The 16302-nt window shown below is 45.1% G+C and overlaps 1 protein-coding gene across 3 annotated transcripts in view; it reads left to right on the top strand.

Moving 5' to 3' along the window:
* The window catches only part of CNKSR3 (CNKSR family member 3), a 99219-nt gene extending 86095 nt beyond the window's left edge, over positions 1 to 13124 (top strand). For 2 of the 3 annotated variants that reach the window (XM_073337707.1, XM_073337708.1), the window contains 4 exons: positions 6311 to 6435; positions 8884 to 9092; positions 9560 to 9649; positions 11547 to 13124. In XM_073337707.1, coding sequence (XP_073193808.1) covers positions 6311 to 6435; positions 8884 to 9092; positions 9560 to 9649; positions 11547 to 11845 — 723 coding nt within the window. In that variant the 3' untranslated portion in view covers positions 11846 to 13124. Of the gene's footprint in view, positions 1 to 6310; positions 6436 to 8883; positions 9093 to 9559; positions 9650 to 10053; positions 10344 to 11546 lie in introns of all 3 variants that reach the window. The other variant, XR_012158097.1, reaches the window with a different exon arrangement.
* Positions 13125 to 16302: the final 3178 nt, after the last annotated feature.

The raw sequence follows: 16302 nt of genomic DNA, 5'->3' as shown, positions 1-16302 counted from the left end.
CAGAATCGGTATGGGGGACCATGGCACTGGGACCATCTTCGGCCCTGCTACATTCAACACTGCAGATGCTCCCATAGTGGCTCTCATCACCCTCGACATTGACATGCTTGGGTGCTCCGGTACCAGTGTTTGCACCGGGACCAACGCTGCCTGCAGCACCAACATGCTCGGCCTTCATCAGGGGCACGAATTCCATCTCGTTCTGGGTGACGGATGAATTGGACTGCCTGTTGGCTGCCTTGAGCATCGCTTCTCCCATGTCTCTGAGATCTTGGGGCTTTTCTGATTCTGAGGGAGCGTCGTCATCTTCTTGTTCTGCATCACATGATGAGCTCCGAGGTCCGCCAGTGGACCAGTATGGTTCTCAGAGTTGGCATGTTCCCAGGCTGGGAAGAATTTCCCTGTCCGTGCTCCTACTGGCCACCAATGCCCTATCCATATCAGTGACCTCCTTGGACTCAGCGGGATGCTCCTCATTCCCAGTGATCCCATTCCTTGTCTTGTTCAAAGCCGAAATCCCATGCCAGGTCAACAATGGTGACGGCGGATCAGCTGCAAGCCTAGGCATTGGCAGTCTTCCTCCCAGTAGAATCTCCAAAGTCCTCCCTCTTGGGTATGCCTTCCTGGGAGTAAGAGCTGGTTTGCACTCAACCAAGACCCTCATCCTCATTGCTGGACTATGCTGTGCTGTTTGGTTCTGGAGGACTTTAATGTGCATCGGGACCTTTTATGCTGTGTAGCCAAATCCCTTGACATACAAGCAGAGTTTCTCAAAGAGAACACACCCAAACTAGTAGATATTCTATAGCCCAATGTCCCTGTGAGAGTGGCCCTCCCAATTAATGATGCACTCCTCGAGCCAGCGACCTCTGGAGTACACCAGCCTTGGTACTGCTGGTGGCTTAGTATATGGAAAAGTGCTATTTTGTTCCCATGATTTGAGGGGTTCTATTTCCGCCTGGCCCTGAATTCCCTGATCATAATGGCAGTAAACAACTGGGCCTGGCAGGGTAGGTTTAAGTCTACACTGTGACAGGGTCAGGCCAGATGGCTATAGGAGAGTAATAGAAGGCAGATATATTAGCCCCAGGCTAAGTAGGTCCCTTTTCCCTGGGTATGGTAACAGGGAAAGTTCCAGAACAAACAGGAACCTTCTGGAGACGATTAAGCCAGGCTGATTAGAACACCTGCAGCCAATCAAGAAGCTGCTAGACTCAATTAAGGCAGGCTAATCAGGGCACCTGGGTTTTAAAAAGGAGCTCACTTCAGTTTGTGGTGTGCGTGTGAGGAGCTGGGAGCAAGAGGCACTAGGAGCTGAGAGTGAGAATGCGGACTGTTGGAGGACTGAGGTGTACAAGCATTATCAGACACCAGGAGGAAGGTCCTATGGTGAGGATAAAGAAGGTGTTGGGAGGAGGCTATGGGGAAGTAGCCCAGGGAGTTGTAGCAGTCACACAGCTGTTCCAGGAGGCACTCTAGACAGCTGCATTCCACAGGGCCCTGGGCTGGAACCCAGAGTAGAGGGCGGGCCCAGGTTCCACCCAAACCTCCCAACTCCTGGTCAGACATAGGAGGACTTGACCTGGACTGTGGGTTCAGAAAAACGGCCAAGCTGAGGGAGTGCTGTGAAGCTCCAAGGCGAGCAAATCTGCCAGTAAGCGCAAGACCCACCAAGGTAGAGCAGGAACTTTGTCACAACACTCAATGACAGAGACTCGGAGCGGTTGGATCTTTTGGGCAGTAAGATCTATACCTCCTCATCCCTACAGATGAGGATAGCTAATCAACAAGCTTTGATGTCCAAGTATGATTCCTCAGTTGAACAGCCATATCTAAAGTCAAAGACCAGTTGCCCAATGTCTTGCATGAAGAAGTTCGTGCGTTTGTTGTGGAAGGCTGCTTGGTGGCCAAAATGTCTTTGCAGTCTGCCTTTGACATTATGGACACCTGGTCATGGCCTCGGCAGTAACTATGAGATGGGCTTCCTGGTTGCAGAACTCTGGGATTGGTTTGGAAGTCCAGCAGACCATCGAGGACTTGCTTTTTGACAGCCAAGTCTTGTTTTGTTCTTGGATAAGACAATGACACTCTACACCCCTTTAAGGTTTCCAGGGGTACCTTGCGGTCCTTAGGAGTTTACATGCTGTTTGCACAAAAACACCACTATAGGGTGCAGCAGCAACAACATTATCGCCTGCAGCAATCCTTTTTGCAACCTTTCCCTCTGAAACAGTGGGACGCAGAGGAAGCAGTTGGTCTCAGGCTTTGGACAGTCCACACACACTCCCTTGGTGCTGGCTAAGCACCTATTTTGACTCCTTAGTCCAGAGCAATGGCCCAGTCATTACTCTGCCCTCTCTTGGGACTCAATTACCTCCGACAGCAGGGTCCTAGACATGGTCAGATCGGGCTACAATCCTGTTCCTCTCCTTGCTCTCTTTCCACCCCCACCTTCATCCCCAAACCCTCCATCCCTCTTCAGGGACCCCTCTCACAAGACATTGCTCATCAAGTAGGTCAGCTCTCTGTTGACATTAGGAGCAATAGAGGAAGTTCTGCAGGAACGCTGGGCCACAGCTCTTTCTCCCAGTATTTCCTGATGCTGAAACTGAAGAGCAGGATGAGAGACCTATTTTTGACCTTCGCGGCCTCAACAAATTAATCAAGTACATGAGATTCCACATGGCCATTCTATTGGCTATCCTTCCCATACTGTCTCAGAACAACTGGTACGCTGCTTTGGATCTTCAGGATGCTTATGTTCATGTGGTAATTCTATGGAGCCACAGGAGGTTTCTCTGTTTTGTGGTAGGAGAATGTTACTTTCTGTATATGGTTTTCCCGTTTGGGGTCTCTTCTTCCCCTCGAGTCTTCACCAAATGCATGGTGGTGATCATGGCATATCTCAGGAGAAAGGGAATCCTCAATTTCCTGTACCTCGATGACTGGTTACTGATGGGTGACTCCAGAGAGGAGGTTCTAGCCCACATCGACACCACATAGTGTTTGCTTGACCGTCTGGGACTCATTTTAAACACCACAAAGTCAACCTTGGTTCTACTCAAGAAATCAAGTTAGATTTTATGAGGTCGAGGGTGTTCCTGCCAGCCAACTGCTTCCAAGCATTTCAATGGCTCTGACTCAGTCTAAAGCCTCAGCCCTCCATGACAGTCTGCTTGTGTCTGAGCCTGTTGGGTCATGTGTCCGCTTGCATGCAAGTGGTCCAGTTTGTCAGGCTGTGCCTTCGCCCTCTTCAGATGTGGCTCAGGATGGTTTATTGCCCTGCTTTGCATATCCTGGATAGGTTGGTTCGCTGTCTTTCAGTAGTCCTAGATTCCTTGTGCTGGTGGGTGTCCCCACACCATGTGTGCTAAGGAGTCTCCTTCACTCGGCCATTGCCAACCAAGTCAGTGGTTCCCTTCTGGATGTGGGGAGGAAGGGATGGACATCTGGACTCATTGAGGGTGCAGGGTCTGTGGTCAGGATAGGAAGCCTCACTCCATAACATGTTGGAACTTTTGGGCCATCTACAATACATGTTGCGACTTCCAGAACCACATCAGAAACTCAGTGGTTCACATACTCACCGACGAAACCATCGCGATGTAATATGTGAACAAACAAGGGGAAGTGCATTCCGTGTTACTCTTTCTCTAGGGATCAATTTGTGACAATTTTGTATTGAAGACATCACTACGGTAGCAGCCCACTTGTTGGGGGTGCAAAGTTGTTGTCTTGTGGACCACCTCAGCAGAGTTTTTTCCCTAAGTCATGAGTGGTCTCTGAAGGAGAGTGTCTTCCAGGTCATCTTTGCAACATGGGGCATCCCCGCGATCTACCTGTTTGTGAGAAGGGAAAACAGAAAGTGACTAGTTTTCTGCTCTTGACGGGGCCTCAGCAGAGGCACTCTCACAAATATCTTCCACTGCAGCTGGTGGTCAACTCTTCTGTACACCATTACACCTATTCTGATCATTCCTCAGGTCCATCCTCCAGCTTAAGGTGGACTGGGCCAAGTTCATCTTTATTGCTCCAGCACAGCTGAGACAGTGCTGGTTCTCAGATCTCCTTGCTCTGTTGTTCAACTTCCACACTGTCTCCATCCTGACCCTTGTCACTCAGAACCACAGCTGGACCCTGCATCCTGTGATCAGCTTCCTGCATATTGTGCAATGGCTGTGGCATGGATGAATGAAGAGGAAGAGCAGTGTTCAGAGGCTGTCCAACAAATCTACTCAAAAGTAGGAGGAAGTCCTGCACTCGGACGGCCTACTTAGTGAAATGGAAGAGGTTCTTGGTGTGGTCCTTGGCTCATAGAACTCAAACAATAGGGGCTTTCATCCTGGACTTCTTAGAGTACCCGTTACATCTTCAGAAATCGTCCCTGTGCTCAGTTCACTGAGAATGCATTTGGCAGCAATATCAGTGTTTCATCCCCCCTGTTCAAGGGAATTTTTTTTTCTTCTAATGCCATGGTAATGAGATTTCTGAAGGGGCTTCTCCACCTGCGTCCTTTGGTCCAAGAGCCAATTCCCTTGTTGGACCTAAACATGGTTCATTCCCTACCCACTTCCCCTCCTGTCTCAGAAAACTGTGTTCCTGTTAGCCTTTGCTTCGGCAAGAAGGATGTGAGAGTCGCAGGCCCTAATAGCGGAGTTGCCTTATGCTCAGTTCTTGAAGGGCAAGGTAACGTTGTGACCACACCCAAAGTTTTTTTATCTAGGATGGTCTCTTTCATCTAAATCAGCCGATGGTATTTACCTGTGTTTTTTCCCTAAACTGCACTCTTCCCCCGAGGAACAGCGCCTCCATAGTCTGGACATCAGGTGATGTCTAGCCTTTTATCTAGACAGGACTAAACCATTTTATGTCATATGCGCACCTCATGAAGGGGAAAATAGTTCTGCACAGACCATCTCTAGATTGATAATATCCTGTATCAAGACTGTCTGAGGTGGCATCGGCTTTGCTTCGTCAGCAGATACGGGCTCTCTCCACGAGAGCGCAAGTGACATCGATAGCCTTCCTCAGTGACCATTTTCCAGACTGGACACTTGTAGGGCAGCCTAGTGGTCACTCATAGGTATGTTTACAGACCATTATGCTATTGTCACATCTTCCGGAGCAGATGCACACCTCAGAAGGGCAGTCCTGCGATCCCTATTTCAGTAGACTTCAAGCCCGCCTCCAGATTGGGGTACTGCTTGTGAGCCGCCTATGTAGATTACATGTTGGCATCTACTCGAAGAAGAAGAAGAAACTGTTACTTATGGTAACTGATTTTTCATGATGCAGATATATATTCCACAACCCTCCCTCTGTCCAATCTGCACCTGCATCTCCTCATGGGCTTTCAGTATGAAGGAACTGAGGGGGGTTGGGGTGGTGCTGCCTCACAGAACCAGGCTTGGGGCCACAGTCATGAGGCTCAAGTCCCACCCCTTTATGGGTACTGCTAGGCAAGAGTGTCTGTCTCCAGCATGCTGGGTGCGCACTCACCTACATGGAATAGATGTTTGCATCACATCTCAGAAACTCAGTTACAGTAAGTAACCTTTTCTTGCTGTGGTATCACGAAGAAGGAGAGGTGATCTCTGTGGTAGTCAGAGATCAAACCATTTGTTGGCTTTCTAGATCAATCTGAAACTTCAGAGAAATCAACTGGTGCAGCTTTTATATTTATCCCTTTGGAAAATACAACCTGATAAATGAGCAAGCGCTTGGTGCACGAGCAACTTCCAAATGGGTTTCAAGGTGTAGCTTTATGTAAACTGGATACTAGTGATCTACCCACAAGGTGACAAAATAATGGACAGCTGTGGAAAGATCTTCATCGAAAATAAAGGATACAATCTCCTTGCTAAGGAAAGATTAAAACATTCCTTATAACCTCTGCTGCACTAGGAGGTTGTAAAACTGAGTAAGAGGTGGCAGGGCAAACCTTCCAAATAGTGGGGCAAAAATATTCCATGCTTTTCTTCCTCTACCCTAACAGTGTTACCTACATTGTCTGATATCTTGTACTCATCCATGCCCTTTAGACATAAAGTAAATTGTTCAACCATGCAAATGGGTTGAATGACATTATATTTCTTCAGCATACTGAAGACATCCATCACTGTCCCTACATCAGCAATAACTTCTGTAGTCTCATATACACATTGAATAGTCTATTTCGACAGTGAGTTCCACAGTGTAAAATATGGTAACTCTCTGATTATAGGGTTGGCTTCTTCTGGTGGGTGGTAGGAGATGCTGGAGAAGATAATTTCAAAAATATCTTACAGGTATTATATTGCTTTAATTTCAGACCAGTCCTCCACCAACTACAACTCAGTCACCAGAAAGCACCATGGATACCTCGATGAAGAAAGAGAAGCCAGCCATCCTGGACCTCTATATACCCCCACCACCAGCTGTTCCATATTCTCCTCGGTATGCAGATAAGCATGCACTACTGAACAAAAAGTTCCTTTTTATCAGACTTCTCTATGCTGGCTTGCCTGCAAAACTCAGTGCAAATTATCTTGAGGAAATTGCAGATCTTGCAGATTTTCTCTGGGCTTAGTAAATGCATAAGCCACTAAGTACTTCTTATTGTTGGAGAAAACAATTGTGTACAGTTTTAGAAAATCACTGTGTGCTACATAGAGCAGAGTTGCCCAAAAAACTTTAATGGGTGTTATTCTGGCATGTGAAAAACCACTGAGTAGCAAAAATAGCCATACTTAATCCTTTTCATGACATACTTTTTTCCGATGTTCTGTTCTGATCAGCTTCAATAACTACTTGGAAGAATTTTATGATTGAACACAACCGGTTTTAAATTTGTTAGACCCAAAGAACCCTAAAACTCAGGAGTACTCTAGGCAGAGTAAAAGAATCAGTTGGCAGGCTGTATTTTTGTCTTTGAGGATCTCAATCCATAATAAAATTCAGACTTAGTCACATGAGGGGAGACAGAGAGAGAGAGAGATATCAGGTGGTTGAGATCATGCTAGCTTTAGGCTGTTCCCAAATCATTGGTGATCTGACCTACCTAGTCTCCCCTCCCATGGTAATACTCCTGAGAAGGTGCTGGGTGCTCAGCACTTCTGAAAGTCAGGTGACTTGTCCATAAATACGAAACATAAATGTAAATAAATATGTATTTAGCAACCTAACTGAGATACTCAGGTTTTTAAAACATTGGTCTTCAGTGCTAAAATTTGTCAGACTAGATATGCTTTGACTAGCATTTTTAAACAGTTTTTACTATGAGGCTCTGCAGTGCTTTTAAAAAGCCCTTTTAAGGTTTTTTAGGACCAGAATAGCAAATCTAAGCCCAACTGTGTGCATCTTGAATAAGTGTGTGTAGGGATAGAGTTGGAATTAGGGGGTGGGGGTTTATAAAACTTGGACACCCCTCCTGGACGGGGCAGGGAAAGGCAGTAGATAGTTGTATGTTGGTTTTGTTCCCTTAAGGAAGTAAACGTGGGAAGCTTTTGGCATCTGGAAGCAGGAGAGAGGGTGCCCACTTCCTTTTATATTTTGTATCCTGTTGTCATTTCTCTCCTCCCACCCTTAGTGTGAAGAGAACCATGGGCATTTGCCCAGCCTGTCTCAGTTGCCTCTTGCATATGGTGGTTACATAGCTGAGCTCTCTGCAGGCTAGACACTCGCTTCAGTTCTGTGTGGCTCTGATCTGAATTCCCATAGATATGACTGTACATGTGTCTCTTGGGCCCCGTAGAGGCCTGGATAGGCCTGGAATTATATGAGTGAGGATGGGGGGGGCCCTAAGGTGCATATATACTCAGAGCCTGCTGTCCGTCTCATGCTGGTTGCCAGCTCCTTCAAATAATCATATTATAGTGGGTGTAAAAAGTGGGTCAGATCACGGTTGTGGGGTGGTATGTGTGTGTTTTTTTAGAATTAAACAGATGCTTCTGGTTTTCATGAACATATGGTCACTCTAGGAAGGGAAGTTCATGCAGAAACCACCCTAGAACATGTGAAAATCTAATTGGAGTATTTTTTTTTTTTATAATTAAAAACTCTAAGAGAATCATACTTTGGTAAGTGGGCAGGGAAGGTGATATACTCCCATTGGCTAATATCATTTGTAATGACTGAAATGCCAAACCTCCCAAATAGGGATATGCACCCAAAACTGAAAAAAAATTAAGAACATCATTATTTTAACCAGCACTTTTCCCTTCAAAGAATTTTTAATGCATTCACTAGAGAACCACAGTATCCAAAGTACTTTGCAACCCCGAGGGCCACATCGGGGTTGCAAAACTATATGGAGGGCCAGGTAGGGAAGGCTGTGCTTCCCCAAACAGCCTGGCCCCCACCCCCTATCTGCCCCCTCCCACATCCCACGCCCTGACTGCCCCCCTCAGAATCCCTGACCCATCCAAGCCCCCGCTCCTTGTCCCCTGACTGCCCCCTCCTGGGACCCTTGCCCCCTGACTGCCCCCCGGGACCCCAACCACTTTCCAACCCCCCCCTTCTCCCTGTCCCCTGACTGCCCCAACCCCTATCTACACCCCTGAGAGGCCCCCGGGACTCCTATGCCTATCCAACCCCGCCGCTCCCTGGCCCCTGACTGCCGCCCTGGGACTCCCCGCCCCCTTACCATGCCGGAGCCAGCCACACTGCTGTGCTGGCGGCGTGGCGCAGCACGCTCAGGCTGCGGGGGAGGGGGGACACTGGCGGAGGGGCCGGGGACTAGCCTCCCCGGCCAGGAGCTCAGGGGCTGGGCAGGATGGTCCCTCGGGCCAGATGTGGCATGCGGGCCGTAGTTTGCCCACCTCTGAGCGAGAATGCTCATTCTGGGCTCATGACTGCAGTATAAAATACCTTTCACATTGCTAATTGAGGCAAATGTCCTTTCAGGGATCAGAAGGAGTGTCTCGTTTATGGAGGAGGTAATAAACCTAAGCAGCCATTACCTGGCTCCAAGGGCGCAGAGTCTCCTAATTCTTTCCTCGATCAGGAAAGCCGAAGGCGAAGGTTTACTATTGCGGATTCTGATCAGTTGCCTGGATATCCCATGGAAGCAAATATACTGCCAACAAAGATGAGAGAAAAAACACAGTCTTATGGTGAGTTCATGCCTCTTTTTATTGTTGCTATTCAAGATTTAAATGCTTGGGTGGGTGTGGATTTTTTGTGAGAGTATGAGAACTGCTCGCTGAATTTTAAAGGTAATCTGAGGAAAACATAAACAACAGAATTCTAAGTTTGAATCCACTTATTCATTTCACTAAAAATTAAACCCTGTTGTTCATTACTTTAATGACTGGCATCAAAGCCCAGCTGGATGAGATCAGATTTTGGTTTACCGTTTGTGCATCGGTTGTAACTTTTGGTGGTCAGTTATAGTAGAGTTGGAGATAAGCATTTTGTGTGGCTGTCAGATCTCCTCATAATGCTTCCTTGTTTTAAAAGCAAAAATTATCTTGAAATAATTTGTTCCCACAACACTGTGATGAGATAAATGGAGATGAGATAATGTTCTCCTAAGCTTAACAGTACATTCCTCTTATAACCTTCTCCATGTTGCCCTTAGGAAAACCTCGTCCTCTGTCAATGCCTGCAGATGGGAGCTGGCTGGGAGCTGCAGATCCTTTCTTGAGGCCCCGAGCACAAGGAAGAAAAGGCAAGACTATTAAAACAAACAAAAACTTCCTTCAATCAGGAGATGAATTGGGAGGAATAAAATCTTAAATTTAGGAATAAAGGATTGCTGTTTGCAGATCAGATGTTCAGCGCTGATGTCACTGTTTTATGCTTTAAGTATTAATAACACGAGGCAGTGGTTGGACGACTCAGGCTTAGTTTGCATTGAGACCAAAACCTTTGTTGTTCTGTCTTGCAGTTGACTTAAGCATCTGAGATGGGTTGGACTGATTAGGGCAGATCTGTACTTGTATATGTTTCTGCTTTCTACTAACGGCTGTTCCATTTCCCACATACCCTTCGCGTCCCTCCCACATCTGTCCCGTGAATGTTGAGGACTAAGCTGTTTCTTGATCAGAGCTTTTATGTTTGTTCAATCTGTAGTAGGGGCTGGTTTTGAAGCAAGCTAGAAGCAGAGCTTTCCAGGAATTATCCCCACTACAACTATTGCTAGTGTCCAGCACTAGAAGCTTGACGCTCTTAGAAAGTGGTTGGGATGAGAGGCACGATTTAGCCAAGTGATTGCAGGGAGAGGAGACCAGGCGAAAGGAAAAGGAGAGAAAACCAGGAATGCTATAGACAATGCACTCTCTCTCGTGAGATAAGCATCATTGTCAGACAGACAAGAAGCACTTCCTCCAGAAGTGCCAATTCAAGCTTCAGCAAACGTCAAGGTAAGAAATCCAAAACAAAATTGGGTCATCAGGACTCTTCTAAAATTTTGGACCCAGGTTTTTTGTTGCTAATGGGACATGGTCCCATTTGAACAATTTTTTTTTTTTTAAATGAAGCCAGGAGAAAATCAAATTTCTTTTAACATGTACTCATGCTGGCAAAACTGATTAGCGATTATGCATGAGCACTTGACCTGCTTGGCAATTGGGAGGTCAATTAGGAGGTGAGGGATCCTAAAGCAGCATGCACAGAATGGCAGAGAAACTTAGTATGATGGAGTTGGATACTAGCTTTCTGGTTCATATTGTTTCTCTGAAGTTCAGGTACTGTAGTGATGGGGTTGTATAAGAACCTGTGCAGAATAGGAAAGCAGACAGGATGACTATTGTTACGTGTTCTTGAAGTCAGTTACAGAAGACTATGTGCATTTCCAAGAAAGGTCATTGCAATATAGAGAAGCTCCTTTGAGGTTTGCAAAATGCTGAAAACTGACTAATTAGCCAATCCAACAGAATGATCAGCAGGTGGCAGGGCTGCTTTTTGTTTAGATTTTAGGAGGTTTTTAAGTGTACCTGAACTGTTAGTACAATATAAATGTGCAATCAGAAATAAAGAGCTTAAATTTATATTTTCAAAATACTTGATTTCCAGTGTCCAGACAGAATATTGTGGCTTTAAGAGGGTTACAGCGAGTCAGGAGTAGATGTATGTTCAACTTGTCATTCAACAGTATGAAAACAATGTTTTCAGTCACCGAACATGCATCATCATGGTTTTCACTCATGTGAAATGTTGCTTTACAGCAGGTTTGCCGTGTTTGAGTCTTCCAATTAACCTCCAAACACTGTTCCGTGCTTATCAATTTTATTTTGTTTTGGGTATTGAATAACCTTGCCACACTTTTATTGGCTAAGTGTGCGCAGATAGGGCAGGTGGTTGGATGCCAGCACTCCTAGGTTCTGTCACTGACTTCATGGTCTAAACATGGGAAAGTCACTTGAAACCTCCATGGACCGCAATTTACCCATCTGTAAAATGCAAATAATAATTATTCACCTCATAAGCACGCTTTTTGTGCCTTAATTGGTATTTGTATCATGCCTTGAGATCCTCTCAATAGGTATAAAAAAGCAAGATGGTTACTTAATAATGAATTGTAGAGGCAAAAACTACAAAGATTTCCACCTTCTTTTTTACTGCAGGTGAAGATGTCCTCTGCAGGTACTTCAGTAATGAGAGGATACCCCCAATCATTGAAGAAAGTTCCTCCTCGCAGCAGCATTTTGCAAGGCCAGTGGCTGACAGGCAGTTAGTGAGGGGCGCAGACTACATTAGAGGCAGCAGGTGCTTTGTGAATACAGATCTTCATAACAGTGCAACCATCCCTTTCCAGGAGGAAGGAGCTAAAAAACTCTCTGTTACATCACCCACAAAATCTTCCTCCACAGAGCCTTCACTACTGGTCAGTTGGATCACAAGACTTAAACTGTTGACTCACTGATTGTTTAATGGAATGTGTTCTCATCTTCTGTTACCAAGTGCCTTTGTTTCTCAGTCAGACTTCTTGCTTTTCAGCTACAGTATTACATAGTGACTGATGTGTTGATCTATTCCTGGAGAGTTGTACACACCTCCCCTTTTTTGAGTGTGATTTTTGATGGCTCTAATGTACTGGAACAGAGAGGATTGGATAACGTGAGATGGAAGTGGGATAAAGGTCTAGTTTCTTTTTCCTGCCCCAAAGTTGAGGGAATTCATTCCTCTGGAAACAAGTAAGGCTCCAGTGAATCAGAGGTCACATCTGATCTGAAATCCGTATGACCTGTGCAGAAGCAATCGTTGCATTACAATGAGGTCCAGTGGCACTTCATTTGCTAAAATGCTCTGATGCTGCGCAACCTACTGGGTTGCTGAAAACGTAGGGCTCAGTGAAAATCCAGAGCTGTTCTCCTGACCAGAAAGGCAAGAGGGGAAACATCTATTTTGTATAATAATGTGGGGTTGTGGCAAGTACTGCTGCAGCTTTAACTTTGTAAGGAATAAAGGTAGCTTCTTCTCTGTGATAACCAGAGAACTGTGTTAGGAATATATTAAACCTGGTTTATAATCCAGTTATTGAGATCTCAGTACAGGCAAACTAGTGTTCTCTGACTTGCTGCAGTGCTCATCCATAAAGATGTGGATTGCTACAACATGCCAAGGAAGTGCATCTCTAGAGGTGGTAAAAGAAATGATTTTTTCCCTTCATTGTTTAAGAATGATTTGCTGTTAACCAAAGTATCCATATAAAAACAAACCCTGCTGGTTTTATGGAACCTCTACAGTGGTTCAGTTTTTGAATGGATAGATCTGTGTTTTCAGAAAGAAAAATATGCTGTGATACATTACAGTAGTAAGACACCTGGCTATTTTTAAATGTAGCTCCAGTTTTTCACCTTTAAAAGTCTCAAGCAGCATCTGGTTTTTGGGAAGGGGGAAAAAGCTTGTAAAATTATGGTTATTAAAGAATCTTTGTTTAAAACTGAATGTACAAGAGGTTGTTAGTATGCAAAAAAGTGTTTAATTTAAGTGTTAAATATAGCTGTATATTTTTTTTATTCTTAACCAGATGTAGTTTGTACATTCCTATCTACAGCACTGTGCACTAATTAACCAGTGCCAAAAAACAAATACTGTCATGTTCTCCATTCCATCAACTGCCAAATGCTGCACTGGGTGATCTTGCAGTAATGACAGTCTCCTGTGTTCCATCTACATTAAAGAAAAGAAAAACACTTTAACAGTTTTTAAAGTCTTTGTCTGTACTGTGGATTTTAGCATGTTGGGGCACTGCCCTGACTATGTTATGACATAGCACGGTTTTGCCTATGTGACCAAGCTGATGTTACGAAAATGTTATGGAACTCTGTTATGGCCCTCTGGAGACCAGGTGGTTAAATTCAGCTCTCTGGTAAGCTAGTGCAACTCTGACTTCAATGGTGATTTGTACGAGGGTGGAATTTGTCCCTAGAGCTGTAACCCCATTCTGTAACACGGTTATAACACAGTTTGGCCCCATCTTCGTAGACATGACCGTACCACATTATAATAGTGAGGGCACTACGGCACTACTCTCCTCCAGCATGACAGAATTGGTAGTGCAGACAAGGCCAACTGAGTTCCATCTACGTGGATGGGGCGGAGCCGAGTGCAGAAACTGCTCTGGTATAAATAGATCTAGGCAATGAACGCTGAGTGTCAGAAGCCACTTACAACATAGTCCAGCCCTGTGCACACAGGCTAGGCTGGCTGCTGTTGAACTGTGGTCCAATTCAACAACTGCTGTTAAATTCAGTGTAATTCATAGTATACAAGTTCTGCTTGCCTTTGATAGGCTTAAAGGTGTCTGTAGAAGCACACATTTGTGAACAGGGTTGTACATGTGTTCAGATGGGTGGAATCAGAGATATGTACTGCTTTTTGCCTCCCGAGAACACTTGACCCCTCCTGGGTGTAGTAGTGGTAGCTCATCCAGTCTGATTCTCTGGAAGCCACACTCAGTCTAACAAGAATAGTGAGAAAAGCTTGCTCTAATTTAGTCAAAGTAGTTTAAAACTTCGGTAGTCATTACAGCTTAATCTACACTGGCTTTAAATTGTGCTTGAGAATGGTTCTTAACCCTAGTTTGGATCTTAAGTTTAGTTTACTCTGTTGCAGCTTTTGTGCTGATCTGATATGGCCAGTTAGCATCCCTATATTTTGAACACTATTACAACAGTCTTTGGTCACTTCCACACCTGTCCAACAAACCATGTTAGAAATCTAAAAATCTGTCTCCCAGCTATTCCCTCTTCCTCCTCTCTGCCTTTTCTTTAAAGTTAGGCTGCAAAGCAAAACTAAACTTTTGATCTTGCCCTTTACTACAAATAAAACATAGCTTCAGACTTTTTAATAAAAACAAATGATATTGCAAGGCTCTTACTTCTTTCTCTTTGTTGGAGGAACCCAAGAGTGATGTCTCTCACCTCTGTAGTGGCATTGCTCATTCCCCCCAGTTGAGAGGTGCTGTGACGCTGATTCTAGGGGACAGATTTTTAAAGCTATTTAGGTGTCTGCAGGTGCAGATAGACATTTAATAGGTTTTCACAAGTGCCTAGGTGCCCTAATTCCCATTTATTTCAATTTTAACCTCGCTTTACTTCAATGGGAGTTTAGTGCCTAGGCATTTCTGAAAATCCCACTAGCCCCATCTACATATGTCTGCACCTAACTACCTTAAAATATGGCCCTTGCTCTTAATTTTTTTTTCATAAACATCATGAAATGTAAGGCCAGAAGGGACCATTAGATCATCTAGTCTGACTACCTGTATTATCACAGGCCATTGTGTATATGTGTACACTACAATTAAAAATCTGCAGTTGGCTTCTGCCAGCTGACTGAGTATGTCTACACTGCCCGCTGGATCCGCAGGCAGCGATCGATCCAGCAGGGGTCAATTTATTACTTCTTGTCTAGAAGCGATAAATTGATCCCCGAGCACTCTCCCGTTGATTCCTGTACTCCGCCGCCGCGAGAGGCGCAGGCAGAGTCAACAGGGGAGCGGCAGCAGTCGACTCACCGCGGTGAAGACACCATGGTAAGTCGATCTAAGTACGTCAACTTCAACTACATGAATCACGTAGCTGAAGTCAATGTACTTAGATAGATTTCCCCCCCCCAAGTGTAGACCAGGGCTCAGGCTTATGGGCTCAGGCTAAGGGGCTGTTAATTGCAGCGTGTTCAGGCTTGGGCTGGAGCCCGGGTTCTAGGATCTTGCAAGGTGGAAGAGTCCCAGAGCTTGGGCTGCAGCCTGAGGCCAAATGCTGACACTGCAATTAAACAGCCCCTTAGCCCAAACCTTGCTGTGAGTGTGTAATTGCAGTGTAGACATACCCTAAACTTCACCCAGATGCCCTTTGTTGACTCCAGTGACATTAGATCAATGCATTTCAGTCATCGGGAGAGGCAGAGGACAGGTGTGACTGAAGTGCCACTAATGGCAGAAGCCTCTGCAATGGCAGAGAGATGAGATTAGGTGGGATATATCCAGACAATCCTAGCAGGACCTATGCTGCAGAGGAAGGTGAAAAACGCTACCCCAGCCAACCACCTGAGAGGATTCTCTGAAACATTCGGAGCGACTATCTTGAACGTCATTGAACAGTAAAAGGTACAAGCAAATTTATTTTTGATTTACAGTTCACCTTGGAGAAATCTCTGGCTTCTTTCAAAGTCCTGCCATCAATTACTGTGATTTTGGAGCGCAGGTTGATATTTTTTGTACTTTGGCAATTCCTGATTTTTGGCTGGGTTGGAAACTACTGTGAGAAGTAGTCACTCTTTTTGTATTGCTGCTTCCATTGGAAACCAAAATACTACAAGAGCCTGATCTCGCAAGATTTCTAGCCCAAAGTACATAATAAGTCCCCACACCCTGGAGGCTTGCCCATCACTAATAATTTAGCTGGCCATTGTAGACACAGTGCGTGCCCCTCCGCCCAAACCCACCCCAACAAATTTTCAAATGTCAAATAATGTACATGGTACCCAAGAAATGCAATCAAAACAGCAGTGCGAGGAGGCTCAACAACATCTAAACCAGAGGTAGTCCATTATTTTTTGGTCAAGGTATAGTCAAGGTCCACGCTCCAGAGAAAATAATTTAAAAAACCAACAGTAGTAGTAATAAGCCAATAAAAAGATTTGAGGGTTTGTTCAAAAGTGTCTGGCGGTCCAGGTTTGGCCCTTTGACTACCCCTGATCTAAGCTGTGTCTGAGACGGATACTTTTAACAGCTAATATCATGGTCCTACTAAAGACACTGAATTTATGGCATATTACAACAACCTATAACCCACTAACCCCCCTTTTTCTGTCCTATGACCACAGAGGTGTTAATGGGCCACTTTACCTTGAATGGTCCCATTAAAACATGCT

This window comes from Lepidochelys kempii, chromosome 3, assembly GCF_965140265.1.
Source record: "Lepidochelys kempii isolate rLepKem1 chromosome 3, rLepKem1.hap2, whole genome shotgun sequence".
NCBI lineage: Eukaryota > Metazoa > Chordata > Testudines > Cheloniidae > Lepidochelys > Lepidochelys kempii.
Note: the sequence above shows the minus strand (reverse complement) of the source record. Positions and strands in the feature narration are given on the sequence as shown.